Genomic DNA, 24405 nt, shown 5'->3' on the forward strand with positions numbered 1-24405 from the left:
TCTGTGGTATTTTATCTGTGATTAAACCCTCAAATTTCAATTCGAGCTCGGGCAATTCGCTCTCGGACAATTCGCTCCAAATATTCCACAAAATCACAGCCTACTGACTACCTACTACAAATTGTAAAATTTTTCTTGGACCAATTTTGCTGATATACAAATAACTTACACTCTCGCCAAATATTCAGAGGGCGAACTGTCCGATTGTGAATTGTTCTACAACCCTAATCCCCTTATGAACACTTACCTGATACACTGGACAACAAGCTGCATATCAAAAGCACCCTCGGCAATCTTACTATCCAGCTTTTGGCAACAATGCAAAATTGTCGACAGCAACAACTGTTTCGGATACTCTACGTTCGCCTGCTCTTCGAAATCCAGACACTTTTTCAAAATTTCGAACAACGTCCCCAATAACAAATTGGTATTTCGAATTTTTTTCTTATCCTGTATGAATTCCAGTACGGTAACGCCCCTCCGCCAATCGGCAGTTTCTAAAATATCCACAGTGGGCACGATGGTAACGCGACGTTTCAACTTTTGGGGGTTAAGTGAAGGTGAACGAACGTCTTTCATACGCTGTAACGGTTCCAAGACTAAAGTAGAATCGATGTCGATCCGCTTAAATACGTGACCGGCGGCTTGCAGCACCTCCGCATTTGTTGTATTCGTGGCGACCTCGATGATTTCATTTAAGATTAGCTTCTTCACGTTTTGCTTTAAATGCGAAAAGATCTCTCGGTCGATCCCCTCCAGCATCAGCGCGGACGGACAGGTTTGCTTCTCGTTGGCAAGGATGGATTTATCATTGCGGATGCACGAAGAAATAAAAGACCAAGCCGTCGAGTTTTCGTTCACCTCCCTGGCGTGATGATTGCTAAAGCTGCCAATATTAATTTCAATTATTCTAGACTGGGGAGCGTCAAACGTTTCTCCGCAATTCTTCAGAATTTCGGCGGCTGTTTGCGAGGTGCTGTTGTATATTTGAAAATCGGCTGTTTTGTGTAATAGAGTGAGAATGCCAGCTTTGAAGTAAAGTGGATAATTGCCATGGAGTAACTCTGCAAGTTGCCGAATTAGGGTTTTGGCTGCGTCCGTCATGTAAACGGTTTGTATCACTTGCGCGCATCCTTCGTTATCCATCACGACTTCTTGAATATGTTCGGAAAATTGCACCAAGAAAGCATAAGCTGCGTGGGCCGGCTGAAGATTTGTGTAATAGAAGATTAAAACATCGGCAATCTCCTTCCTCAAGGCTGCATCGTGAGAAGTGAGCCCCACCAGTAAGTAAGGAATAACAAGACCTGTTTTTGACAACTTAACATTTTTCTCTGTAATAGATTTCAGCAGTAGTATGCAATTAAACCGAAGCTCTTCGTCAATTAGTTGATTATCGCTAATTGTCAGATTTAAAAGAAATTCGCTTGTAAGAGTGACGTCGTTGGAGCAAAAATGTTTGAGAAAGAGACTCAGAGCAGACTTGTAGGCTTCTGATTTCGCTTTCTTTTTCTTTGATGTTCCCTTAGTCAACATCTTTAAGATTCGAATAATAAACGTCGATGTCTCTTCATTCATGTTGAAATCGTGGCAATTAAGTGAGACATTCTTCGGTGTAATTTTAGAAATCAACTTCTTCACGCAATCCAGCAAGCAATGCAAACTTAATTTATTTTTTCTTGCCAATAGGATGTAGCTTGACACTGACTGTTCACTTTGAGAAATCTCATTTTGGGACATGTACATCTCAATTATGTCCAGCACCAAGCATGCAATTTCAAAATCGGTTGTGGAAGGAAGTGCACTACACATGAGCAACAACCCCATACATTTATAAACAGTATTTGTACCTTCGGGCATCTCCTTCAAGGTTTTTACCAACACGGACATATCTAATGGGTGCACGTTTTCGCACAAGCTTTGATACACGTTCGATGCGAAAGCAAATGCATTTACCTTGGCAAGATTTTTACCAGCATGTAACAACATCGGTGACTTCGCCCCGTATGTTGACTTCAACACCAAACGCGCTGTTGCAAGTTCGGCTTCAGAAGTTGGAAGTAAGAATGGTAAAACTGTGAGGAAAATCTGTATATCGGACGCGTCAAAGTACTGGCATAACAGCTCAAGGGCCATCGGTAAAGCTGGCAAGAAGGCGGGGGCGTTCTGGCAGCGAACTATAAGCTCCAATAGAGCACTCTTCAAACGATCGAAATTAAGACTGGCGAGCTTCATTCGAAATTCCTCCAACGTCGCACACGTCACTTCAACGCAATCGTCCTTAATCCGATCTAAGATCGCATTTTCAATCGCCTCGCGATCCCTCTCCCGAAACACGTCAAATTTCTTCCGCAACACTTTTACACTTTCCAAACGCGTGTCCGAATTTGGATGATACAGCTTTTCCATTAAATCGTAAATACTATCGATATTGCCGATGTCGCCCAATATGTCACAGATGGTTTTTTGTAAGGATGTCCGTTTCTTTGTCAATTTCATTATGTCTTTAATTGCTTTGTCAAATTCGGCCGGATACTGTCTTTCAATTTTGCACAGAAATTCTTTAACCCAATCATTATTTTTCGTCGACGATTTATTAATGTCGCTACAGGTTTCCAAAAGGCATCTGAAAGGACCAAATAAAAGTATCAATCTTTAATCAGATGGTATAGGAAATTCCTTATACTTAACGTTTAAGAGCGTTTTGGAGGGTAGTGGATTATGGAATGTAATTAATTTTGTTCGAAATCGTTATTACTATTATTATTAAATATGTATTGAGAATTGCCAATACTGTTATTACTAGGTGCAATTTTCATCGCCCAAAGAAGCAGTTGAAGCCTTCAAAACGCATGTTTCTTTTGATTGGACAAAGTGCTTTGCCGTGCGGTTCAATCGCATGCAAAAGTACATAGATATACAGGGTGTTTTTTTGGGAGCTTTAGTTAACCGTTTCTGGGAAAGTAAAATAGGTAGGTTTTTGAAAATTTGTACTTAGAAGTTACTCTGAAGGCCGAATCGATGTAAAATATTTTTAAAATGCCCGCACTTCCGGAAACACCGGAAGTAGATAGTAACATCGTTATTTTAAATGGCAATCCATATTTTTTATTAGATTTTTGGATTCTACGTGACATTTTAATCCTTTTGATACCCTTATGTCGATATCTGCGATTTATGGTTTTTAAGTTATTTTGACTTTAAGAAAAAAAATGGCGGATGCAGATGGTACCTTGATAATTGAATACTTGAAAACGGTTGTAGTCATGGCAACCTATTTTTATCAGTGTATAGAGAATGAATAGGGCTTTCTTTTAGTGCACTTAAAAAAAAGTTAAGTTGCGTACGACCGCTCCTATGGAAATTCAAATTTATGAAACTTCAAACACTAAAAACTCAGTTTTTTTAATGGAATGACCATTTTCTTACTATTGCATGAGATAAAGAATCGAAATGGGCATATTTTGACAATACATGTTCTTATAGCTATCTTTAACAGTTTCTGACTTATTCCCATTTTATTGAATTGACACTATTTTTTTCGGATTTTCTTTTTAGTAGTCGGCCATGATTTTATAACAATCGAATTTTAAACAAATCTAGTGACACTAATCCGTCACCTACTGTTATAGGTTAATATAACTTTTTCAAAAATCGAAAAATGACTCGCAGTGGTTTCACTCATTTTGGAATTTAATTGTTATTTATGGTGAAATGGACAGAATCGCGACACGTGCTTGCCGTACATTCATTCGAACAATGGAACGAAATTGTATGAATTTTGGAAATGTTGTAGCCCCAAATGTACTACAAACTGTCAAGCATAAGTGATACAAAGCTCTACAAGAGAATATTTAAGAAAATGAATTGAATTGCAAATGCAAGATTAACAAAATAAATTCAATGCAAAATATAGAACAGATATCGCATTACCTCTCTTAATTTCCAGACTTATACGTTGTTTAAGAAATTCAGTTGAACGACTCTGTCTAGATTTTTAAAAAATTTTCCGTCCTATATCCTTAACAAAAAACTTATTTATGAATGAATTATTTAGACTAGAATCAATGATATTAACGAATCCATTCCTTGATTTGTTTAAAATTCGATTGTTATAAAATCATGGCCAACTACTAAAAAGAAAAAATGGCATCAATTCCGAGATCAATTCAATGAAATAGGAATAAATCAGAAACTGTTAAAGATAGCTATAGGAACATGTAATATCAAAATATGCCAATTTCGATTCTCTATCTCATGCAATAGTAAGAACGTGGTCATTCCATTAAAAAAAACTAAGCTTGTAGACTTTGAAGTTTCTTAAATTTGGATCTTCATAGGTGCAGTTGTACGTAACTTAACTTTTTTTTTAAGTACACTAAAAGAAAGCCCTATTCATTCTCTATGCACTGATAAAAATGGGTTGCCATGACTATAACCTTTTTCAAGTAATCAATTATCAAGGTACCATCTGCATCCGCCATTTTTTTTTCTTAAAGTCAAAATAACTTAAAAACCATAAATGGCAGATATCGACATATGGGTATCAAAAGAATTGAAATTTCACGTAGAATCCAAAAATGCAATAAAAAATAGGGGTTGCCATTTAAAATAACGAAGTTACCTACTTCTGGTGTTTCCGTAAGTGCGGCCATTTTGAAAATATTTTACATCGATTCGGCCTTCAGAGTAACTCCTAAGTACTTTCCCAGAAACGTTTAACTAAAGCTCCCAAAAAAACACCCTGTATATAGGTCTTAAAGGCGATTATTTTGAAACGCATAAAAATATTTTTGATAAAATTCCTTTATTTATTCTTTCTATTCTCAATACACAAATAGTAAGCCTCGTATGTATTTAATAAGTTGCATGATTGATTGAAAGGGACTCATTTCACGTAAATTTCTTTATGATAGCATCTGAATGTACAGGGTGTCGTTCCATTATGACACTTTCACATTGTTAGTGTTATCAAAAAAGCAATATAGGCGGCGTCATGTGCTCTTTTTGTGTCAAACTTAAAAGGTAGAATTCACATTTGCGTTCACTTAAGACAAGGGAAATTAAAAAAGTTGTGAATTTCAGAATGACCTTATGCTTTCTCAGTTAAAAGAGATACAGAAAAAAAATTGTCAATTCAAAAATCAGTTTGGAATTTTTTGAATCATTAAACCGTTTTTAATGTTTTTTAAATCTGTCCGATAATTTTTTTACCTAAGTAATCTTGATTTTTTTACAAAAATAAATAAGAATATTTCTTTCAAAAAATGACAATAACTCAATAACTGCCGGATATAGGCATACAGAATGTTAATAACAGTGACCCTAAAATTGAAATAACATTCTTTTCTCAAGTCAAGTGTCAAGTGATTTTTGGGTTTATAAGTGACATGTGACAATCGTCATCCGACATGCGACTCAACCATCGACATATCTTAATCGTATCAATTTTCTGTCACTTCCAACTTGCAGGTATTAAATGAAGGTGGCCTGATTTCTGCTGCTTCGAAGCGGGACGTGTCGCGAAAAATGTATGAGGGGGGGGGGGGCTGATTTGAAAGATGGAATTAAAACCAAATTCTTTCCAATTATAAATATCTTTCACTTCCATTCATTTTTTAACTAACAAAAGTTCACTGGGAAAATTGTCTCACAACTTGCCGCCAACTTGATTTTCACACATAAAATCACTTTTACTGCGATGCACGGTTAAAATAGGACAGGAGAACCTCTAAAACTTGAGCTTCACATTGAGAAATTTACCGTTTTTATTTCTGGATATTTTGTCACTTATAATACAAAAACATTTCATTAACGTACTGTATAATAGTGACATTTGTAGCAAATTGTAATAAAGAGAGCGAATTGATGTCGCGCTCACGGCAGTCACTGCTTCAATCTAACAATATTGACTACCATTGAATACCCAAAGAATATCTGATATGATACCATCTCGGATACCATATGCATGGTACCAACAGAGCTGGGTAAAGCCCTCTTGAAAAGGGCTTGAAGCACTAAGCACCGAGCACTTTATTTTGATAAAAGTGCTTGCAAGCCCTAAGCACTTTTATGTGATGAAAAGCTTGGAATTACCAAGCACTTTCTAAAGTAATTGAAGATACAAAGCACCAAGCCCTTGGAAAGTGCTTGAAGCCATTTAAAGTGCTTGAAGCCATTAAAAGTGCTTGAATCACAGTAATTGACAATATAAATTAATATAAATATAAACAATATAAAGCACCTTTCATAAAACTGGAAACCGAGCTGGAAACACTTTAAAAAACACACTAGAAACAGTACTTCCGCATCGTAAATATACTGGAGGAATTAGTGGTTTTATCGCTAAAGTTTTGCTTGTCCAAATTTTCGTTTAAAACGATTAGGTAAACAAAAAAATGTTGTTACCGGTACAGTACTCTCCCCGTAACCATGGGTAATGTAGAAGTAATAACTGCATGTGCTATAAAAGTAGGTACTACAAGAAAAAAATGGGATGTGCAGACTGCAGACTAATCACTAATGAAGCACGGAACACGTAGGTAACGTCAGAGTAGGAGTGAAGGAATGAGTAAGACCCAGGGTTTTCTAAATTCGTCACCTAATTCACGATAAGAGCTTCGTTATGAAAGTGCTTGAAGCTCTTTGTAAGTGATTGAAAACCTTAAAAAGTGTTTGAAGTTCTTTGAAAGTGCTTTAAGCTCTTTGAAAATGCTTAAAGCTCTTTATAAGTGCTTGAAGCTCTTTATAAGCGCTTGAAGCTCTTTATAAGTGTTTGAAGCTCTTTATAAGTGCTTGAAGCCCTTGAAAAGTGCTTGAAGCTCTTTAGAAGTGCTCGAAATTGTATGAAAGTGCTTCAAGCACTTCAATAGGGCTTGAAGCCCCCTTGGTAATTGAAGCACTTCTTCCTGAATTGGAAAAGTAATTGAAGCACAGAGCTCTAAGCACTAAAAGTAATTGAAGTCCTTTAGCAAGCACTTTTTTTCAAAGCACTACCCAGCTCTGGGTACCAAGCATGTACATGAAGAACCTATTACATACTAGGACCCTAGCTATAAAACAAAACAACAACATTTCTGAGCTATAAAAACAAAGTAAATACTTTGTGAGCATAAGTATAATTGATAAAATTGACATAAATCCTTAACCATGCTCCTTGACGCTTTCTAATATTCTAAATTCTAATGCATGGCATGTCGATGTAACAGTGAATAAATTCCTTGCAATGTCCACTACCCAGCTTTGTACGCCTAAACCGAGGCCTAAACATTTCAGCAGTTTACTCCTTGCATGGATAGGTAAATAAAAAATTACAGTAAATTAGTAGGGAATTTAAATTTTTAAAAAATTAAAGTAAAAAAGATGCAACACTTACCTAATTAAGGGATCAATAAACTGTTGATCAAATTTAATTTCATTTAAGATTTCATCTACAAACATCTTGCAACCTTCATCGTCCCTCATTAGTATCTCTTCAATCGCACTCTTCAATATGGCAATCAGCAATGGATTCACATTCATCCCCTCCCGATGGTATTTCTCAATCACTCTCACGAGACCCAATTGACTGCCGCTTAATATCTTAATATTCGCCATGAAAGTGTGATGCTTTTGCGTTTGATACAGAACGAGCAGTACTAATACCGCTTCGTTTTTCAACTTGGCAACTTGAACCTGACAAATTTTGTTCGTAAATTTGTTCAAAATTTTGGAAGAAAGTTGAATCTTCGAAAATAACTGTGCGCATATAATGTACGAAGACGCTGCAAAATCGGGTGTGTTCGACGATAATCCATTGAGGAGAACAGGGAGCATTTGTGATATTTGTATCTCGGTGACCTGTTCCGAATACTCGAGAGCTCCCGCAAACGAGCTGCAGAAAAAATTATACACTGTGGTTAAGCACGATGGGTTTGTATGTTCTTTCACAATGTTGACTACGTAGTTTGAAATACACTCCAAAAAATGCGAATTTGACGCTAAATTGTTGTACAAAACTTGTTTTGTTAAGTGCACTCCGGTTTTTTGTAACGGTTTCATCCAATGCCACTTATCCTTTGGACTCTTCAAGTTTAACAATTGTAACGTTCTCACAAAAATATTTGTTTCGTGATAAGGTAAAATTAACATTAACAAATCCTCCTTATTATACTCGTGAATATAATAACGATACACTAGCCATTCCAATGCTTTATATGAGCAGTTAAACATAAAATGTGGGGACAATAAATACAAAAATCTCCTAATGTTTTTATCTAACTTTTGATTCGCTTGTGCCGTTTCGACGGAGCGTTCGAAATCTTTCGCAGTCACATGGAATATCGTATTTTCGAACTCGGCAAACACTATATCGCGCTCTTTTAATTCTTCTAATCCGTCTATACCAATTTGGTATGCAGTCTCTTTATTTAAACTTGCCGCTTCTTTTGGGTCAAACAGTAAGGAGGCGCGCTTTTTGTCTTGCTGAAGACGAGTTGTTTGAGGTACGGCAAGGCGTTGTAGTTGTTCTGCTAAGGAGGTACTCATTGTGAAGCTAGAACAGGTTATTATTAATTCACTGCAAGAAACATTATTGTTTACCTTAATACAAAAAGGGAATTTTTTATACTTTTCGGGGTTACAGGTTACACTTTGCAGCGTAATTGAGAGTAGCTTAGAAGAAAAATTTAAAAAAGCATGGAAAAGAAAATTAATTATTACTTAACCTAACTAAATATCAAGAACAATGCTGAAGCAGCGTTGCCGTCACACAACAACACCTACCAGTGGCGCACCAAACATTAATAAGAGTGTCCGTAGCGTTGTACAAATTGTTATGAATTATACGGCGGTTTCTTTGTGTCTAAATTATGATTTCGAGTAGGAATATACTAATATCTTTGTTTCTTCATAAACAAGGCTAATATCTTACAATTGGTGTGCTTAATTTGTAATCGTTTATCTGTATGCTCACAATGGTCATGATCACCCTGTATACAGTATACTCATAAACTGTATATCAAAACATAACCTATGAAATTACCAAAAGTTAAATTTTGAAAATTGAGCTACAGACTCTTCAGTTATGGGTGTTACAGTGCTTCAACAATTTCCAATTGTGGAAAATAGAACGGGCCCCTTAACTATCGATCTACTAACAAAAAGAATCTCTGCACTGGGTGCCACACAGCAAGGGCAATTTCTGGTCGACTGCGAAACCTTTACCTCCATTCAACAGTTGGGTCATCAACGAACAGTACACGTGCTACACAATTCCGAGCAGCCCGCAACCGTGTTTTCAATACTGGAAACGGGCACGAAAACAATACCTCTAGCAACCGATGGCTTATTCGACCTACTCATGACGAAAATGAACAACTTTTACACCGCTAAAAAGCAAACAAAAGTTGAGTCAAAAGGGCCCAGATTCGAAATTGGCGATTTTTTGGTCAAGTTGGGCAGCGTGACGATAACACAGAATTTTAAAGGCGTACTGGTGGAGGTTGAGTATAAACCGTGCGTGGTGCCCGCAATGTGCTGGGAGTTAATGAGAGAATTTCTGCAAGGATTTTTGGGTTCTTCCGTACCGAATACTCCCCCTGCTTATCTGCAAAACAGAATGCAGGAGATTTACACTCCAATTGACACAATACATCAGTACTTGGAACAATTTACAATGTATAGAAAATCTCCAGGTATGAGAACGTAACATTAATTTATTAATCATATAATTGTAATTTATAGTAAATAAATTTGTATTGATTCAATTTCTATAAACTTCTTTTTTCAAAAGCGTATTTATTTGTTTGTAAATCTAGGGGTAAGTATACATAATCTGACATTTAGATTATCTAAAAAAATAGTTAAATTGCTCCACATAATAATGCATTATGGAATAATGGGATAGAACGATAGATAACAAAAAAAAGACAGAGGTTCTTCTAGGTACAGTTATTTTTTTTATTCTATAATTAATTTTGTTTATCTACTTTATTTATAGATTTTTGAATAGTAGCAAACACCTAAACTTATTTGTTAGTGGTTGTGCTTAACCACAATACAGTACCTATAAAGAAGGATATAAACCCACAGTCTTATCAGATGTTATGTTAAATTGGTAATCAAAATAATTTTTATACATTTGAGAGATCCGCCATGTCTTTTTACAGCATGGGAGAATGCCTGGCGTTTCTTTAATACCTAATTTGATTTCCTACTCCTTTAAAGAGTATCCAAAGGTACCTGATGTACTTATGCAATAATGAGATAATCATTAATGGCTCACACATGGATGATACTAGTCTATGGTTACCAATAAGTTTGCAATTTAGTTATAGCTTAAATTGGACACCTCTTCGTTCTTTTACCGAATCATTTGTGTGTCGTCTGGTATTGAGAGAGGTCAGTCTGCATAGTGACATCCCAGTTTCATCTCTTCATAGCACTGAATTATCAAATTTCTGACCTGAAATTTTAGTGCAATCAAAGATATGAAGTTCCGAAGGCTCTTTCAGTTTAACACTTTAGGATACTTAAGACTTTTTTGATTTTCTGACCTTTAGCGCCTATTTTTCTTTCCATTTATGCCGAATAAATTTGTTTCATCTGTAAATGGTTAGTTTTGTGTTTAATCCAGCCCAAATTACGATTAATGTTAAATTTATTTCTACTTCGTACCCAGAATTACATCAGGTGTTTGTTGGAGGTTAGGCAAATTATAATTATTTCTTTTAAAAGTTTTGTTAGTGCCTGTGTTTAACTGAGCTAGCTGGATCTCGAGCTGGATTGGTGTTTTGTTATTTGCCACTTGGCTTTTTATCGCTTATAGTTTGGTCCACATACTGTGTTTGGACACAGGTACATCAGTTAAAAGGAACCCAGTAAGGCATTTTAATACAAAACTCGTTTTGTACAATTTTAACACTTTTGAGTGTTTTATTATGGAGCAGCCAATTGTTTCGGCTTTACATACATTACCTATACGTTACCATCACATGTATTTTACTGACATAATGGACACTACTCTATAGCTATCTGAAATTCCAATAGGTTTTTAGACATAACATTTAGCTCCAGTTGCACCAACAAAATTAAGCCTTGCTTGAAGTTAAGTCGAACTTAAAATCTATGGCAACAATTCGTTGCTATGGTATTTAAGTTATGATAATGTATAATGGCCGTTTGCACCAACAAATTTAAATGGAGCTTAGCTTAGGTGTAGCTTAAAATCTATGGCAACGATTATTGAGACAATGGTTGCCATGGATTTTAAGCTACTCTTAAGCTAAGCTCCACTTAAATTTGTCGGTGCAAACGGGCATAAGTTGTATATTTTCAGTGTGTGATTGTGGGCATTATTTTTCAGGATAGACAATTCAGTGGATGGTAAAGATCACAAAATAATGTCTGTTGCGCTTGTCTCTTCGTTTGGAGCTGATGAAGAAGATTGCACTTTCCTACACCGTGAAGGCCAGTATCTCGTTGTAGAAGAGGTATTGTTTAACTTAGCCCAAAGGTTTAATATCTAACGCATCTTGTACGATTAATAGTTTATTAATACAGTATTGAATATCCTCGAAATACCCATAAGAGATATCCAAAATGTGTCTGCATCTATGAAACGACAATTCTAATTCTGACATGGTGTTTTTGTTGATTGCACTGCTTTAGAGTGAGTGTGTCATAAGCATACAGAACAACAGGTGTGTTAATGTTATCCTTATCCATTAGCATTGTTTTTAAACAATACCATTAGGGGGTATATTTGCATAAACAACAAAAAAGAGAGGACGCTTACGATTAATCCAAGTGCAACTCATCTTATAGTTTGATGAGGATATTTGCCTTTGTGTCGCTTATTGTTATGTACTGTCGGCGGTTTTTAAGGTACAAAATGGATCCCAAAAGATTTAGTGGTAGTCCTTCTATGTGGCTACCAAGATCCAAGTTTTTTAAAGATGATTTCGTAGATTAATCGAGTCGAACTCCTTTGACTGTTCTTTGTAAAGGCTCGATACCTTTTTATTGTGGTTAGTAGTAGTAGATGCTGTGTATTTAATTGCAAGACATCTCAGACATATCATTTGGTTTGATCACTGGGGATTTAAGTTACTAAAATGGCTTAAAATGTTACAGATGAGGTCAGCTATATCTTTAAAAGAATCTAATTCTAATGATGGGTATTTTTTTGGTGATGCAGACTCTTTTTTCTAATGCACATTATTAACCAGAGCTCCTAGCGAGTTCATAATTCTGGAATGTCTGTCCATTAGCACGATATCTCCATAACGAATGGACCGATTATGAAAACATGTTGCAGGTGGATTCTTTATCAAATCTGTAGATCGGAGTTCGTGAATTAATTGGCAATGTAGACCAAAAAATAATGAAGGCCCGTTTGACATCTCCGTTAGTTATGAACGGAATTGCATGAAATTCAAAATGAGTATAGCTTTAGCCATATAATACACAATGCCAAGCTATAGCCATACCCAGGAGCTCGTTTGATATATTTGTTTACACATTTATTTAATGAACAAATATCATGTATTAATTAAATTAGTTAGTCTAAGATTTTCCATATCAAATTTGTGGTTCCAAGTTAGATGTTTTGCACAAAATTTTACAATAGGTACAAGTATCCTCCAAGCGTCATGCGTAATAATAATATATAAGTAATATAAAACCGTCAGATTACAGTAAACATATTTAATTTAAATTTAACGTAGGACATTTCCTTTAAATTTTTGAGTGATCGTCGTATATCAGGGAAAATATATTAGTGGAAATTGGTATTTTAAATCAAATCTATTCTCGGTAATTTTCAATGTAATCGATTCAGCTTGTCGGACACCCTGTATACTGTAGATATGTGATCATTTCCCTTAAAATATCATTTGTACATTTTTGAAAAAAAATAATCCGTACGGAATAGGCACTTATAGGTAGGTATGTACCTACTTACTTTCTGTCAGACGAAAGTACACTAAATGCGAACAAATGTTAAGAGGAAGTCATCCATTCTATAAATAGCTTAACTTAAAACATCCACCACGTTGATTCTGTTCTGGAACCGATCCAAATATGTATAAAGTATAACACGAAACGTGCCCGTATTCTTATTTAAAAAAATGAAGCAAATTAGTAATTTTTTTAATCAAAATTATGCGGAACTGTTGAATAAATTAACCGGCCAGCTTTACGAAAAATTTGAAAATACTGCGGATGAAGACGAGCGCGTCAAATTATTATATCCGCATTTGCAATGCATCCTTATAAAGCCCGAAATTTATGGAAAAAGTATGGAAGACGCCTTAAAGGAAAAGTCGGATGGCAATGCTTATTTTGTTAAAAATGATTGCGGTAGTGCCTTAAATTGTTACTCGACCGGCGTTTTAAAATGTCCTCAAAACTCTTTAGGTAAGTTATTGATCTTATTTTTGTTCAGTTCAGATATATCTATTCTATTCATTGAATCTTGTTAGGCATGTTTAAGATATACGTTAAAGGAATACTCTGTATTTACTGGATTGATAAAACACATATGACTAAAAGACTTATTTTGTTATAATATAAGCTACACGCATATTTAAACGCCTTACATGGATTGTACTGAATATGGAAACTATATTGGTCTACTTATGCGATTTTACTTTTTTTTCTCTTGCATGGTTTTAGTAAAAAGGTAATATTAAAAAGGCGCTCCATACCAAAAACAATTTGTACCAAGGTAATTTCGTGTTTTATAAAGTTTTAATTTCATTTCAGAATCACGGAAGCTACTAGCAATTTTAGTTGCAAATCGGAGTGCCTGTCTATACGATCTTAGGCAGTACGAGGCAACACTGAGCGATATAAATTACGTAACCCACCTAAACGTCTATCCAGAACACCTGAAATACAAGCTATTTTTTCGGGAAGCAAAATGTTACACCTTGATCTCCAGTAAAATACACCTGGCTGGGCCCTCCTATAAACTAGCGTTGGATTATCTCGACTTATCCACATTAGACAAAAGCGCGATCGAGAAGAAAAAGCTGGAAGTAAGGAACGCTTTGAAAAGTCTCGATAATTTGAAGCGAAAGGAAACGAAAGAAAAAATCGTTCACTTTAAATGCAACCCACTGTTTCCGTCTGCGAGTGCGTCTGTCATGTTCGATTTTGAGCCAGATTTAGGCCGATTTGCGCGTGCAGCTTGCGATATCGAAGCGGGCGAAATTATCGTACAGGAACCGGCGCATTGTGCAGTTTTGGCAACTAAATTCTCACTAACAAACTGCCAGTATTGCACAAAGTCGACAAACGCTCCACTTCCATGCGAAAAGTGCGCCAATGTGTGCTTCTGCAGCTTCGACTGCAAGTCTGCAGCATCCGTCTACCACCGGTATGAGTGCGGTTTGCACCATACAATAGCGGAGTCTCAAGCGTCCATTAACTGCTTGATGGCGTTGCGAATGATCACCCAAAGTAGTATTAGCCAGCTGGAGACCGTGATTAAACATATTGCAATCTCACCACAAATCCATACATTCAATAACTATGCATGTGTGTATTCTTTGTGTCGCAACGAGCAATTACGAAACACGAAACAGTACTTCCATTACACCATTATGGCAGTCTACCTCCTACGTGTACTAAAAACAACCTCCTACTTTGGCTCAACTTCCCAAGACAATAAACTAACAGATGACGAAGTTTTCATATGTAAATTAATCCTCCACAACCTGGAGATGCTTCAATTTAATGCACATGAAGTATCCGAATTGCACCAAGCTCCCCCGGGACCTCTGGACTCTCAAGATGAGCCGAACTTTAAAGCAATATACGTGGGTGGAGGATTATACCCGACTCTAGCGTTCTTCAACCACTCTTGTGATCCGTGCATAGTTAGGTGAGTTTCAGAGTTCCTGAAACAATTTTTTTTTATTATAGCTTAATGTATAGGTACAACATAGGGTCAAAGATGATCGCAAAAACTGTCAAACCAATTAGAAAAGGGGAAGTGATTTACGAAAATTACGGACCGATTTATACAAATTCGCCCAAGGCTGAAAGGCAGCAGTTTCTGTTGGAAAATTACTGGTTCACTTGCCATTGTAAAGCGTGCGAACAGGACTGGCCACTGTTTAAAGAAATGGAAGATAATGTTATTAAAATTCCCTGCAAAAATACTAAATGTGCTAACTTTTTCTTCCTGAACGATAATGTTGATAATCCCTCCATCAGATGTACATCCTGCAATAGTTTGATCAACCTTTTTCCACATCTTAAAGCGCTGGCCGTGAGTATCTATTACCCAAACAGCAGGATGCTCCTTATAGCAAATACGTTTTTTTAGGATTTGGAAAATATTTTATTTGAAGCTGAAGGGCGCTACAAGGAAAATAATTACACGGAGGCTATGGACCTATACTTAAAAGCGATGAAAATTTATTTTAAGAACACCGTACCACCATTTCCAGATTGGGTCAAAGTGCAGCAACGTTTAAGAACGTGTTTTGTGAGTTTTGGAAATAGGTGTGCTAATTATGATAAGATTAAAAAAATTGATGAATGAATTAACGTGTTTGTTTTCATATTTCCACTGCATTTTATCAAATAATTTTCTTCGCAGGAGTTTCGTATATTTGACGAGTTGCTGATCAGACTATTGTCTATGTCGAAAGCAAAATGCAAAACGGCAGTCATATATTGACCTTGGTAGCGCGTTTATAGATGCCTCACAGTTTTGCCATAATTTTAAAAACATAGTTCCGTTAACAGTGGGGGCACGCCGTAGTCGCGGTTAAGAGTAGGTGCGTAAAAATCTGAAATTAGGACGGATTCTCCTTTTAAAAATGCTTGCTTGAAAAACAACCCTCTGAAGAGAAATCATGTGTAAAAAGAAAAGTCCTACAAGACTGCAGGAGGAGGATAGGTACATGTAAACAAAAAAAAACAAACAAAAACGAAGTAGGTATATTGTCCAAGTTGCAGCATTGCTGTGAAAATTGTATCCTGGATCTTACCTAGAAATACATATCCCCATTATATCCACGTTTCTATACTGCTTGTATTTTTGTAAATCAAAGATATTAAATTATAATACAAATTGACAAGCTTTAATTTTATGGAATACAACAAATTCAATTTTTTAAACATTAACTATTTGACACTTTTCCACAGCGAACACTTGGTTTAACAATTGCTTAGAATGGAGATGACTGGATTTTATTTTTCCAGTGTTCTTGGCGACATTAACAGTGTTCCAGTTATGATAATGAAGGAATTTTCATTTGTAAATCAACGCAAATCATCAACCGGCGCGATTGCAGTTGTTTTTGAAATTGTTTTGATTTTTGTTTATCAAACAGATTTTTTCACCTTTTGTTATAGCAAACGATAATATATAGGTATGTTATTGTATTTATTGATGCCACACTTTTACAGTTATAATATGTTGCTTTAATTACTTTTACTAAATACTCTAAGTGCGTGAACTTCCCCTATAGAAAATTTGTTACATTGGTAATATAAAGTTAGCAGTTATTAGTATCATATTATTCATTCATGTGCATATAAAATTGTGCAAGGTTAAATTATGTCTTCTCCCAATGAATTGTTTTATATTTAGAAATAGCAATAAAATTTTACAATTAAATAAATATGCTAACTATATTAGTATTATACCTATGAAGATTGAAGAGATGTACTATTAACGTAACGAGGATATTCATATCTTTTAATGAGTGTAATTAATTATCAGTTAATGAGCAATTTATTGATATTTCCAGGCAATTATGATTAGTATCTGCATACTAACTAATTTAACTAAAAAATAAATGAAAATAAATAATTCCGAATATTAATTTGAAATTATTTTTAAAATATTTTGTACTTGTCATCTTGTGTGTGTATGTATGTGACATAATTTCACAAAAAAATCCAATTCCAAATAGAAATTTATTGTGTGTATTTTGAAAATTAAAGTACATTATTATAATAAACATTACATGGAATTTAAGATATAAATTAAAAATTTCATCAAGGGAAGCCATGGATAATTGATGGTTCTCACATTTCCCGTGTCAATTTCTAGTCCAAGACAGGGTTTGGCTCTTGGGTCACTTGAAGAGCTTATATTATGCTCGCCAGGAGAGAATGCGGGTCACAGAACACTTGATGCCGCGATCTACAAGCGTATGTTTGTACGATTGTAAACCGGGTATCAGATGTTCTGTGACCGTGGCATTCTCTTTTGGCAAGCATAATAAGCATTTTCCCAATTGTTTGTATGGTTTGTATCTTTGATATATTCAAAGGTTGGCATCATAGTACAGGGGCATAGATCTGGCATCGTGAATTTCGTGAAAAAAGCATGAAAGAGAGAGAGATGTACTCCAGACCATGGGGACAGATATGGAGCCACCTCACATTTTTCCGTGGGTCCCTACCGGAAGTGACAAATTGGAAGTAATGTGTACTTACTTATAGAAAACGCAGATTAAACCTCTCGCCAGGAAAGATTGTCGGTCACAGAACACCTTATCCCGGTCTACAATCTATGTTTTGCTTTCGGGATAGTATCGTGTCAATGTTGAACGAAAAGACTTCGTCTGAGGAGTGAGGACCTTCACGGCCTATATTATACAGCTTACTTACAACTATGTTGTCAGCTTAATTATGTCGCTATGGCATGTGATTGGATGTTTTTCATAGGATAACATCATTCTTTGCAAAAACATCCAAACACATGCCTTAACATTATGTTAGCTGACAAAGTGACAACATAGTTAAGTACGCTTTATATAATACCGGCCATCAGTCTTTTAATTGTTGCATAGTGCTCCAGAAGTCTTCGATAGTTATTTCAACCTTTTGATGGCATTTAAACTTATATATTTGTATTGCAGACGGAAGCCGTTGGAAGGTTTGAATGTTTGACCATCCCCCCGAGGGGGGAGGGGGGATTATTTATCGTACCACCTCTTATAAAATTCTGGAATTCAGAAAGAGCATGTTTTTTTGTGCTATGAAGACTGAAGGGATTACATTGGGGGCACCCAGATAATATACTCTGCGAAACTAGTCCCGCACAGCACTGGAATTTTTTAGGGATCTTTAACCTTACTTTTTTTTTACTTATGTTGGTGTTGGTGAAAGACATGCACTTTCTCTTTCACTCTTTCATTTCATCATCATGAAATATGAATTGTTGATGAGAATTTTGTGCTCTATTCGTTTGTAGTTCGAGGCCAGACCATACCAAGCTGTATAAATTTCATTAAATAAGTAGATAATAATATGATAAGGGACTTTTGAAAGTCATTGTTTTTAAAAGCGTATAATAATCGAGCAAGATCCTAACATGGAGCAAAAAGAAGCCAGCACATCTTCAGTTATAAGGGTTGGATCTCGTAAAAGTGAGGTAATTTTTAAGTATTTAATGTAGAAATTAGGTTATGTAAGTTTATGTTTTAGTTGGCTCTAATTCAAACTCGCCATGTAATCTCATTACTGAAAAATATTAATCCTCAAAAGGAATTCGAAATAGGTACGTTCAAAGCGAGCTTTCCAACCTCTCTAATGACAATGACCTTTTCAGTTACCATGAGCACTTTAGGAGACAAAGTTCTCGACATCCCCCTACCGAAAATAGGGGAAAAGTCGTTGTTTACAAGAGAGCTGGAGACTGCCCTAATTACGGGTGCCGTCGATTTCGTTGTGCACTCCCTTAAAGACTTACCTACGACGTTACCTACCGGCATGGCCATTGGTGCTGTTCTTACAAGGTTAGTGAGGAAGACAAAGTTCACATGAACCCATTGAAATTGTAGAGAGGATCCACGCGACGCTTTGGTTTTACGAAGTGATCACCAGCACTTAACGTTAGAAACACTTCCCGAAAATAGTGTGATTGGTACATCCAGTTTGAGACGAACGGCGCAATTGGCAAAGAAATTTCCCCATTTGAAAGTGGAAAGTATCAGAGGTAATTTAAACACTCGATTACGGAAGCTTGATGAACTGGGACATTTCCATGCCATTATCTTGGCAACTGCGGGTTTAAATCGCATGGGTTGGAAGCAACGGATTTCGAAGGTAGGTAGTTGGCCCCTGTGAACTTTGCACACATTTTTCATATCAATAAAATTACAAATTCATCAAGTGAAATAACTCAAAATAAAAAATTATTCCTCAGCAAAAATTAATGTACTTACAAGTAGTTTAAATGTACCTATGAATATTACCACCTAATACTGAAAACTAAGTAAAAAGCTTGGTAAAAATTGCCCATTTTAAGGGCTTTCCAAACAAGAGTCATTTTGTGGCGACATAAGTAAGATAATATTAGTTACGAGATAATGTAAACTTGAGATGAACCACCATGAAAATATTTATTCCCATTTTGTGGGTCTCCTTCTTGATGTACTGTTTCAACATGAAAGAAGTATTAATTACTAATGATTTTCGTTTTGTGAGGGATTTAGCTTTTTTTTTTACCAAAATGTAGGAGTTCGAAGTCCATTGAGTGCACCTTAAGTCCAGGAACGATTGAACCTCGGAATTTCTCTAACTCCCACCATGCTCTCCCCATTATCCCTAACAATTTGAGTATTCTCACACATTTATACTTAATGACACAAATCGATACACCTGTATCAATTAAAAACGTTGATCCATTGCCTTCTACATTAACTCAAGCAGTTTTTTCAAGAATGTCTCGTGAAACTTTATATTTCTTTGCCAGAATAGAGCAAACCTGTGGCTAGCAGACTGTGCCACAGGCAAAGGGGCTGCTGCTTACCCTCCAGGTTCATGTTCTCTGCCACCTTTCTAGAGGAAAAATGTTTGATTTGTTGGAACCCAAACTACACAATAAAATCAGGCCCCAACCTCTTCTCCAATGACGACCAGTGTTGAAAGTAAGTTGGTCTAAATTCTTTTAATTTGTGAATTAGAATTCAAAGTACCTACCTTGTGTAAGTAGTAATCACACCCATAGAATGGTCATTAAAAAGGATTTAAAAAAAGTTATTTCATTTGATAGTAAATTTGTTGCTTAATTCATGTGAGTTGTACTGACCGCTTAATATTTAATGTGGATTTAGGTCATTGAAGAAGATGAGCTATTGTATGCTGTTGGGCAAGGTGCTTTGGCTGTCGAATGTCGTGAATCTGACGAAAACACAATTCTGCTGTTGAAACCGCTTTATGACCCCAAGACTGCCATGCAAGTAATAGCAGAAAGAAGCTTTTTACGAACCTTAGGAGGAGGATGTAGTGCACCTGTCGCCGTCACAACAAAATTAGTTCCATCTGAAACGAACAAATTTAAAATGTCTCTTACGGGGGCGGTATGGTCTTTGGATGGTAAAGAGGAGTTAATTCAGAGTGACGAGTCCCAGATCGAAATTAGGGAGTGTAATCGATGCGCAGTCTGTCCTTTCGGTTTTAAAAGCTACGACGCTTCCAACATTGGAAACATCAGTTCGTGTACGGCCGATAAGTGCACAAACACGGACATCGAATGTTTGCAACAGTGCTCGTTTAAACGTCCCACCGAGGAAACTAACGGCAACATTCCAAAGAAACAGAAATCACAAAATCCCCCTGCCGAGTTACTGAACACAGACTTTCATCAGTACTGCCCATTAAAGATACCTGTTGGATTGGATTTCATGGGTAAATGCCCATATTTAGAATCCGAATTTAATACCGTCAACATATACCCGAAGCGATGTCCCATTTTCAACAAGGGCCAAGTGGAGGGGATGAATGGGGATTTTAGTAAATGTCCATTCTTAAAGGAGGGTCTCTTGCAGGAGGTAATACCTGATAACAACAATAAAGAGAAAGAGGCATCTGCATCGAACAACTCAAATTTGTATGTGGGACTAGTTCCTCACGTAGATATTCCCGAGTCATCTCTGAAAGAAGCTCAACAGTTAGGGACGCGTTTAGCGAAGAATTTAATGAACCAAGGTGCTACTGAAATTATGTCGAAAGCTCAAGAGATTATCAGAAATGGTTGATTTTATTTTGTAAGCTAATTTTATTGGGAAGGGTAACCGATATGGGGGTTGGACGTTGCTAGGCGGATTTGAAATTTTTATAGTTTATTAAATGTTGTATGTTATTTGTTATTACAGTTGATATTATAGATTTTAAATTGCGCAAATTGATGCGAATTGCAGTACAAAATGAACCGTTATACTCTTGGTATGGTCATTGTTTAATTGTAACAATGTTACCGAATAGGATTTTTCTGATAATACAATGTATTATGTTCCACATTTTACAATAAAAATGATGTATTTTTATACATCTGCAACATTGTGAACATTATTTTGTTTTGTACTGAGCATACCCATTATACAGGGTGTCCCTAAAAGGTCTGTACAACGCGCTACCAGGGGTTCTTGGTATCAAAATAGGACGATTTAACCCAACTTACCTCTATACAAAAGTGCTTCGGTAAGGCGCTATCTACCGCCAAAGATTAAAAAAAAAAAATCGTAATTTTTATTTTATCGGAAGATGGTTTTGCCGATTAAAATGAAATTCGGGATGTGAATGCCTAATGTAAAAAGGGTCTTTTTGATTGTAGTTGCTATGTAGGTGGTAAAATACTGACCATCCACATCTGAAGAGGTCTAAAACTTTTTAACTACTACATATTTTGACGGTTCTGAATTTTTAGACGCTGATAGACAGTTTACTTGCAAGCATTTTTTGTCTCTTGATGAATATCGATATCTGTGATGGTTTACGAAAAAAAAAAAATTTAGGCATGGTGAATGGCATGCACCATACATGCGATTGTTCCTCAAAAAATCAGAAGATGGCTGTGAAACCTTAGAGTGGCGTAGCGTTTGTTTGTTGTTTCTTAAACTTTAACAATTTACGTTTTGCTTGAAGACTTAAAATTTCATTGTTAAAATTGTAATATGGCCTTTCAATACAGTAACGCAGAGTTAACTGATATGCTATTAGTGTTTGGATACTGTCGTGGAAATGGTCGCAAAAAAAAAAGTATATTGTTAAAGTTTAAGAAACAACAAACAAACGTTACGCCACTCTAAGGTTGCACAGCCATCTTCTGATTTTTTGAGGAACAATCGCATGTATGGTGCATGCCATTCATCATGTCTAAATTTTTTTTTTTTTCGTAAACCATCACAGATAGCGAAATTCATCAAGAGACAAAAAATGCTTGCAAGTAAACTGTCTATCAGTGTCTAAAAATTCAGAACCGTCAAAATAGTAGTTCAAAAGTTTTGGACCTCTTCAGATGTGGATGGTCAGTATTTTACCACCTACATAGCAACTACAATCAAAAAGATGATATCAAAAAGACCCTTTTTACATTAGACATTCGCATCCCGAATTTCATTTTAATCGGCAAAACCATTTTCCGATAAAATAAAAATAACAATTTTTTTTTTAATCTTTGGCGGTAGATAGCGCCTTACCTAAGCACTTTTGGATAGAGGTAAGTTGGGTTAAATCGTCCTATTTTAATACCAAGAATCCCTGGTAGCGCGTTGTACAGACCTTTTAGGGACACCCTGTATATGAGTACTTACAGAGAGTGACTGCTTCTAGGTAAGTTTCATGTTTTGTTGTATTGGAAATTGATGTAGAAAAGTTTTAAGAACGAAGGGTCACCTACAGCATTATTAGGCATATTTTAGGGTTTTGTTTAATTAATAATTTATCCTTTAAAAATCATGATTTTTTCAATTTCAGGATCCTAAACAAATATTCTGCCCTAGGCAGTGTGTTACATACCCGGCCATTGTGGATATTCTGTTAATGGTCAGTGGGTCTATAGTGTTAGTTGTTCTGGAATTTTGGGCAGTTGTACAAAAGACTGCTGAAGCTGAGCTTAAACAACGCCTTAAAGATGATATTGTTCGGTAATATGCTCTTCACAAACTATTAATTACTAATGTCTATTTTCGCAGGCTAAGCAACAGAAAGTCTTCACTCTTCAAATTTATAAACCAAATTACTCTCTTAGTGGGTAAGTTGACACTTTCCTGTTACCTTCTTTTTAAGTCATTAAAATGTGTATCCCGTAGGAGGGTTTGCGAGAGAATTGACTGGGCTTTCATTTCTTGTGTGACAGAAGGCAAAATGTCGACAACTGAAGTAGGAGCAACTTTGTTGGTTCTTAATGATAATCGACATTATTGATATTACCAAAGACTATCCCTCTTGATATTACCTATGACATGATTGTCTTGTACTCATATACTTTAGATTGATTCACGAAAATCTATTCTATTGGAAAACGGCTGCAACAATTAAATGGGCCACTTTCGGGCTCATTTATTTCAGCCGTTTTACACTAGACAGGTTTCGAGAATAATCAGTTCGATATAATGAGCGAAATGCAATGATTTTTTTGTACTTTGGAAAATTATAAAAAAACAACGGAGTATGAGAAGTTGCATATTATAATGCACATTTTCTATCTGTACATACAAAACAAGCGACGCAGTGGAAACGAGCCCGTTATGAGCGATAATACCTCGTAGAAAGTTAGAAGTTTTTTCACGTTTTCGACTGGAAAACGAGAGTATAGGTCAAATTTGATCTTGAAATTCGATTCTACCTGGAAAAAAATACCCTGAAAGCATGTGCAACATATATATTCTCAACTGAAGTACGCATTTTAATTGCTCTTTTCCGGTCACGTCACCTTGTACCAAGGAATCCACCATTTTTTGAAATTTTACCGGTATAGTAGCAATTCCAAAAGGAACCCCGAACCCGCTCTTATATTGGTGGGCAAATATGGACGTTCAGAATTGGGATCTTAGACTGCTTTCGCGTAGAAACTGATACAACAGAACAGTTCCATTAAAGATCATAGTGATCTTTGCTTCCATATATCTTTCATAGGTATATATGAACAGATCCTACCAGTGGTTCCAGGTAGTTATGAGGCCATCCTTAGTTTGGAAAATAGCGCATCCGCCTTCACCTACATTAAATTTCAGTTCATCATTACATTTGGGTCTTTATGAATTATGAATCATAATCTGACAAATGGAAGAGCTCTGAGCTCCCAGGCGCCTGAAGTGTGGGAATAAAACATAAGCAATATGAACGTTAGGTACTATAAATATGTCGTTTCTGGCTTGTAATTTCAGACACTTGCATTAGGTGAAGTGAAAATAAAAAAATTTAAAAAGTCAAAATCAAAATTTTGTACTGTTATTTACATGCGATATTAGCGATGAGCATCTCAGAGAAATACAACAAAATGCGCTCTTTTACTGCATACACGCTCGTACGATGCAGATGCTGATGCATTTGTCTTCACTTGCATTACATCCACCCTTATTATACTACCAGAAGGGGAAGGTCAACGAACTAGTCGACAAAAGCGCTTTGCCAAACGGTTGGTTTTCGGTTTGGTTGTTTAATGTACCA

General features: G+C 36.1%; 4 protein-coding genes across 4 annotated transcripts in view; 3 read left to right on the plus strand and 1 right to left on the minus strand.

Moving 5' to 3' along the window:
- Nucleotides 1-8738, minus strand: part of LOC116170520 (HEAT repeat-containing protein 1 homolog) — a 14921-nt gene extending 6183 nt beyond the window's left edge. Inside the window, exons 1-3 of the mRNA XM_031486980.1 lie at nt 8581-8738; nt 7376-8533; nt 248-2626 (exon numbers count right to left, since the gene is read on the minus strand). Of these exons, the coding sequence (XP_031342840.1) occupies nt 248-2626; nt 7376-8526 (3530 nt within the window). The 5' untranslated portion in view covers nt 8527-8533; nt 8581-8738. The remainder of the gene's footprint in view (nt 1-247; nt 2627-7375; nt 8534-8580) is intronic.
- Nucleotides 8739-8972: 234 nt separating this feature from the next.
- Nucleotides 8973-11364, plus strand: LOC116170527 (mediator of RNA polymerase II transcription subunit 20). The gene is made up of 2 exons (XM_031486994.1): nt 8973-9674; nt 11345-11364. Exons 1-2 carry the CDS (start codon nt 9065-9067, stop codon nt 11347-11349), a joined length of 615 nt encoding a protein of 204 aa, XP_031342854.1. The 5' UTR covers nt 8973-9064; the 3' UTR covers nt 11350-11364.
- A 1182-nt stretch (nt 11365-12546) lies between these two features.
- Nucleotides 12547-15536, plus strand: LOC116172378 (SET and MYND domain-containing protein 4-like). The gene is made up of 4 exons (XM_031489586.1): nt 12547-13398; nt 13747-14869; nt 14923-15259; nt 15317-15536. The coding sequence occupies exons 1-4, from the start codon at nt 13110-13112 to the stop codon at nt 15533-15535; spliced, it is 1968 nt and encodes a 655-aa protein (XP_031345446.1). The 5' UTR covers nt 12547-13109; the 3' UTR covers nt 15536.
- A 2608-nt stretch (nt 15537-18144) lies between these two features.
- On the plus strand, nt 18145-21283 carry LOC116171392 (porphobilinogen deaminase). The gene is made up of 5 exons (XM_031488204.1): nt 18145-18385; nt 18439-18511; nt 18563-18749; nt 18795-19059; nt 20070-21283. Exons 1-5 carry the CDS (start codon nt 18326-18328, stop codon nt 20991-20993), a joined length of 1509 nt encoding a protein of 502 aa, XP_031344064.1. The 5' UTR covers nt 18145-18325; the 3' UTR covers nt 20994-21283.
- The last annotated feature ends 3122 nt before the right edge of the window (nt 21284-24405 follow it).

Source organism: Photinus pyralis, unplaced genomic scaffold (assembly GCF_008802855.1).
Source record: "Photinus pyralis isolate 1611_PpyrPB1 unplaced genomic scaffold, Ppyr1.3 Ppyr1.4_LG5, whole genome shotgun sequence".
NCBI classification, from domain to species: domain Eukaryota; kingdom Metazoa; phylum Arthropoda; class Insecta; order Coleoptera; family Lampyridae; genus Photinus; species Photinus pyralis.